Source organism: Monoraphidium neglectum (assembly GCF_000611645.1).
Source record: "Monoraphidium neglectum strain SAG 48.87 unplaced genomic scaffold scaffold01803, whole genome shotgun sequence".
NCBI lineage: Eukaryota > Viridiplantae > Chlorophyta > Chlorophyceae > Sphaeropleales > Selenastraceae > Monoraphidium > Monoraphidium neglectum.
In genome coordinates, this window is record NW_014011825.1 from 1 (window position 1) to 6031 (window position 6031).

A 6031-nucleotide genomic window follows, 5' to 3' on the forward strand; every position below is an offset into this window, starting at 1 on the left:
CCCCCGCCCCGCCCCGGGCCCTCTCCCCCTTCACCCGCTCGGCCAGGTAGGCCTCCAGCTCGCGCCCCTCCAGCCGCAGAGACTCCCCAACCTGGCGCTTGGGCAGCCGCGCAAACGTGATGGTCAGGCTGTGCGCCACAAAGCGCCGCGCGGCGTCCATGAAGCCAGGGACTGCGGTGGGGTGGAGCGAAAGTGGGGGTGCTGGGTTGAGATAATCAGGAGGGAGCACGGGGCAACCACGACAGGGGCACAGCGCAGGAACATACGCGGGCACACGAACACTGCGGCTGCAGAGGGCGACACTGCTTCTCGCGAGGACCGCCACCGCGCCCGGCCCCCTCGGCCTCGCCAGCTGCGCCCCATGCGTCCCGCCACCCAGGCGCGGCCCGCACCGAGCGTCAGCAGCTCGCGCGAGCCCTGCGCCAGCGCCCAGAAGTCTGGCAGCCTGCCGCTCTCCAGGTGGGCCGCCAGCAGCACCAGCGTCGACACCGGCTCCTCGGCCTGGGGGGGGGGGGCAGGGTTCAGAGAGGGGAGACATCCGCGCCACAGGCCATCCATGTCGTAGCCGCCACTTTAAATTTGGAAGGACGTAACGCAGCTTGCCTGCGGCAGCTGCTGCGGCCGCGCCAAGAGCAGTGGCGGCAGCATTCACAGGCTTCGCGCCGCAGCCCTGTTCCTGGCATTCGAGGCTTGTGAATTTTGCCCCAACTGCACCACACCGATGTTTTGTCAAAGTGACGGGTGAAGTCTGCAGTGGGCGCATGCACAGCGCGTGCACGCCCCACCGCGCTGCATCTTGCCTGCAGGCGCTCTGGCACCAGGTAGATGCAGGTCCGGTAGTCCGCGGCCGGCAGCTGCGCCAGCGCCCGCAGCAGGACCTTGGCCGCCGTCTCGGGCCGCGCCACGCTGGGCTGCAGCGCGTAGAGACGCAGCACCGCCAAGGACGCGTCCAAGCTGAACGGCTTGGCGCCAGCAGCCTGCGTTATGTGGAGCGTACCGCTCAGGTTGGAGCCTGGTGCCCCAAGCATGCGCGCTGCTGCTTGCTGGATGAACGCAGCCAAGCTTGAAACGCAATGATCACACATCCAGCTGTGCTGCTACCCATTTGCTGCAGCAAGGGCCGGGCCTGACACAAATGCAGTAGTGCAGCACACGGATTGCGCCAAATGCGCAGAGCAGCGCACCTGCTCGTCCACCTGCTTCTCCAGCTTCTCCAACAGGTCTGGCCGGTACCTGTGTTTGTTTCATTCCCGTAAAGTGTCATTGCGTAGGCCACGCGGCCTTCGGTGCAGATCACGGTCCCCGCGGCCCGGCCGCCATCACACAGTGCCCAGCAATAGCATGAATGCACCTGTCTGCTCCACGAACGGCAGCCATGTTCACAGTCCCCGAGCGCGTCTGCTGCTAGGCTTGCTGACGAGCTGAGCTAGCACGGTTCAATGTGTGTGTCTACAAGACCCCTGCTACAATGTCGCGATCACGGGCGAAAAAGACAGTGCCAGCATGCGCTCCATGATTGGTGCGGCACCCGACACTGGGCAGCCATTCACTGCTCGCGCCGCGGCTCTCAGCTGCTCGTGCCGAGCGGCTGCCAGTGAAGAATGCCGCCACGCACTGCAAGTGGTACGCGTTGACGTGAACATACGACCTCTTGTGCCATGTTACACGGCCGTTGCGTGCGCCCCCCGCATGGCCATTGACCGCTGCACCCTGGATGTTGACCGTTGCAAGCTCATTAGTATCGTATGGCTGCCAACGGCCGTGCCCGCATCAGCTACGTTCCTCTTGTCAGCTCGCGCCCTCGCTGTCCTGCTGCAGCAGCGCTCTGATCCGCGTCTCCACCACCTCTGCCAGCTCTGGCAGCCTGCTGTTCATGAAGTGGCCCCTGTCTTCAAACCTGGTGGTGGCCATGGAAGGGGAGGGATGGGCCACCTGTGTGGAGCGCTCCAGATCTCAGCACCGCTGTCAGGCTTGTCACTCCAGGAGGACAAGCGCCTGGATTGGGCTTTTGCATGGGTCGAGCCGCCAAAGCAGCTCAAAGATGAGCCTGTGCAAGCCTCCAAAACTTGGGCACGTGCTTGGCCCCTGCAACGCTGCAACAGCTGCGACCAGCTGCACCTGCGGCACGGAAACGTCCACAGGCACACACCACCACGGCCTCACTTGTGCAGCTCTGCCTCAAGGCCGTCCGCCACCTCCTGCTGCTCCGCCCATGGCAGGAAGGGGTCGTCAGTGGACCCAAACTGCACCACAAACCCGGCGTTGGACCGGATCTTGTCCCACTCCCAGGGCCGGTTGAAGTAGCCGCTGCGCGCCTCAAGCTCGTCCCCCTGGTCAGAGGTGTACGCAGACACCAGGACCAGGCCTGTTGAATGGGGGGTGTTAGCAGGGTCAGGGTGAAGACATGGAGCAGAGGCAGCAGAGCGGGTGCGAGGGGAAATTGATGTCGGATTGCAGTCGGCTAGTGCGTGCGCGGATGGGCTGGCGTCGCAGATGGGGAGATGGACGCACACCGCCCCGCCACTTTGGCTGATCGACAGCCACGGCGCTCTCAATGCATGCGCTCACTGCCCCCCAAATCGCATAGCACGCGATGCTTGCCTGCAACGCGCTTGGTCTCCGCGAAGCGCATGGCTGCGGCCGCGCCTGAAGAGTGCCCCACAACAACGGTGTCCTGGCCCACCCCCAGCTCTCCCGCCATGAAGGGCAGCCAGATGCTCTCCCTGGCACCCACGGGGTCTGGCATGTTGCTGCGGGGCAGTGAGGATGTTGCGTAGCTTCAAGGCGTGGTTGTGGGCTTCCAGGGGCGCGCGCTGATTGGCAGGTCAAGCTCGGTCAGCTTGCCCGTCCCGCGCCTCACCGCAGCACGCAGGTGATGGCGGGCGGCTTGTGCAGGCGCTGGTGGAGCCACCCATACCTGGCAGGCAGCGGGGGGGCCAAGGTGGTTGGTGAAGGAAAGCGTTGTTGGAGCCACCACACTCCCAAAGATAGACGGTCCCTCTAGAACTCATGGCGCCTGCCAACCCAGCACACAGGGCCGTGGGTCATCACCATGCACGCCCTCGAACCCCTTCGCTCTCCCCAAAAATACACTTCAACACATAAGCCCCGCCCCATTCACTGCTTTGCAAACTCCCTGCTCAAACAAACCATATTTGCGCCATCCATTAACAACACACATGGCACCAAGTGTCTGCCGTACCAGTTGGCATTGTAGACGCTGCCGGAGCCGTTGCCTGGCAGGATTACGACACGCACCGGCGCCATCCGTGTCCCTGGCGGCTGTGCTGCCCTTCCAACGAGAGCAGTGACGGTTGCCGTGCAACTGGTGGTCACCCGCCGTCGTCGTGTGACTGGCGCTTGAGCCCCAGATGGTGCGCTGCGCTCGCTTCTGGCCCGGTCGGGCAGTGAGTGACGCCGTCGATAGCCGCCTCGATCAATACACCGCACCGCTGGATTAATGGATCCGTGATGAATATGCGCTAATGGATCGATCACTCCCTGTCTGATGGAGTACGGTAGGACACCTAGGTTCAGATCAGGTTCCACGAATAGTCAGATCTCCGTGCAGTGAGTTCGGATTTTGCCGCACAAAAAAAGCGCATACACATGCAATCATCCTCGCGGTTACTAATGCAGCTAGCACAGCAGCTGGGCTTGGCAATTGCGCGCTCGCACCCCTGCCGCTGCTGGAATGCCTGGCATGCTCCTCCAAGCACGCGTGCAGCTGCTGCTTTGGTCTGCAGTGGACAGCAAAGCAGGCACAGCAGCAGCAACAGCAGCCACAGCCATGTCAGAAATGACATGTATTCCAGGAATAGCGGTGACAGCAGCGACGATGATGACGGTCCCACAACCCGCAAAGGGCCGGATGCAGCTGCAAAATCCCTGGCAGCATCATCCACGGGCGACGGCCTGCTGGCAGGCGGCCTCCTGGCGGAGCTGCGCTCCTGGGCGCGCTACCTGATGCCGGCCTCGCGCTACAAGGCCGTGTACTACCCGACAAGCATGCCCGTGGCGCTGGCAATGCTGCGGCTGGCAGGAGTGGGGCCTGACGACGTGGTGGGCTCATAGGCATTGATAATTGCTAAGCATGGCGCGGCAGGATGCGGCATGTTGATTGGGGGAGCACCGGGTGTGCGCTGTGTTCTACAGCCCATTGGGTGCTGTTGCTTCTGTGTAGCATCCGTTGTGCACACGGCTGCCTTGACCACCCCACAGTCAGAGTTCATGAAGAGCACGACTATCACAACACAGTTAGTGGCATGCAGCGCCACGCAGCTTTGCGAACGCGCAACGCGTGGCCACTCCTCATCTCTTGTGAGCCTTCACAGGTGTTTGACCTGGGGTGCGGCGATGGTCGCATCGTCATAGCTGCAGCACAGAAAATGGGCGCCGAGCGCTGTGTTGGTGTCGAGGTGAGGGCAGGATGCCGGGGAGTGAACGAGGGACCGCAGCAGGGTCGTTGTACTTTTGCGGTGGCGCCACCCATGCACCCAGCCGCTTTTGTCCTACATTACTGCTATATGTCCGTGCCTCAGTTGCCCTGTTCTCCCAACACTCACGCTCAGCAGCCCCCATCCTGATGTCTGTCTTGCCCCCAATCTCAAACGATCCCAGCTTGACCCCCAGCTAGCCGAGTCTGCGCGGCAAGCCGTGGCCGCCGCCGGCCTGGATGCCAGTGGGCGCGTATCAATCATCACTGGTGACGCAGCAGCAGCCAACCTCTCTGGGGCGACAGTTGTGGCTCTGTACCTGTCAGACACCGGCAACAGCGCTCTGCTGGCCGGCGCTGCGAGTCGCGGGCTGGCCAAGGGGGCCAGGGTGGTGTCTCTGTACTTCCCTGTTGGGGGGTGGGAGGCGCACTTGTTGGCGCACGACACGTCTGCCGGCATCGACATCTACTTGTACAGCGCCCCATGATGATTGCATAGTCTATGTAACTCTCGTCCTGATCCTTGTGAGTTGTAATACGTGCAAGTGTCCAATCATGTTAGTCCACAGGGCGACGCAGCACACCACTTCCCCAGGAATCATGCCCCATTGATGTAATACAAGTTTGTGCCTGCATGCATGTGTGCTTTGTGATGTACACAGGTCTGTGTGTGGCCTGTAGCACCACATTTCCAAGCATGGTGGTCACCTGGCACAACGCAACTGCCTAGCCCCAATTCATCCAGCACGCTGTAGTTGTGTTTATATTGAAAGAGAGATGTGAGTGCGGCTAACACCTCTCTCGCTGCACTTTTGCTGCAGAAGTGCTGGCCACGTGCAGCCTGCCAGGCAATTGTCTCTCATGTGCCCTTTCAGAACGAGTAAACCCACCTCGCCCCACAAAGCGGCAGGCCAACTCTCACCTTGCACCTGGAAAAGGACTTTGCTGTTGATCGAGATCTCAACAGAAAATTTGAAATCAACATTCTCGACTTGATGCAGCTTGAACACAGCAGCAACACCGCACAGTATGGAGCGCACACTCAGAGTTGGCAACCACCTGACGCACCCCATGTAAGGACCTCGCACGTCCGGGTGTCACGGACATCACACCCGCTCGAGGCCTGTGCCTTGCACCGTTTCGTCATCCCAAGCAGGCCGAATCATGGTACACACGCATCTACCGCTCCACCCTTTGTCTGATGTCCACACGCTTCAACCATGCGCATGGTTGAAGCGTCAGGCACCACCGCTCTCTCATGAGGGCAGTGCAGAGGAGCCAGTGCTGCACACTTCCGCCGCACACAATTCATAGAATCGATACGCCTCCAGTGTCGCGCTCCGGCTCAAATGCTACAGCAGGCAGCGCTGATCAACGCCTGCAGTACCACACTACACACACTGTACTGTACTGGGCACGAGAGCGCAGAAGGTGCCCAGCAGGTGCAGGCGCTCCCGTTGGGCTGTTGAATTATAATTGATAAAGCCATAGGCATCTCTTACCGCGATTCCTTTTGCTTTTCTGATTCTGACCGCTGCGAGATCACGGCGTGACATCCCCACCTCAGTCCTGCAGCGCACCATAGCTCTCGCAGCC

The 6031-nt window shown here is 61.3% G+C and overlaps 1 protein-coding gene across 1 annotated transcript; it reads right to left on the reverse strand.

Moving 5' to 3' along the window:
• Window positions 1-34: 34 nt before the first annotated feature.
• On the reverse strand, window positions 35-3267 carry MNEG_9050 (hypothetical protein; the record flags this gene model as incomplete). The annotated part of the gene is made up of 10 exons (XM_014042476.1): window positions 35-171; window positions 393-501; window positions 786-977; window positions 1185-1233; window positions 1529-1614; window positions 1843-1897; window positions 2164-2365; window positions 2569-2750; window positions 2861-2917; window positions 3203-3267. Coding segments are annotated over 10 exons (1134 nt in total), but the record flags the coding sequence as incomplete, so codon positions are not given.
• Window positions 3268-6031: the final 2764 nt, after the last annotated feature.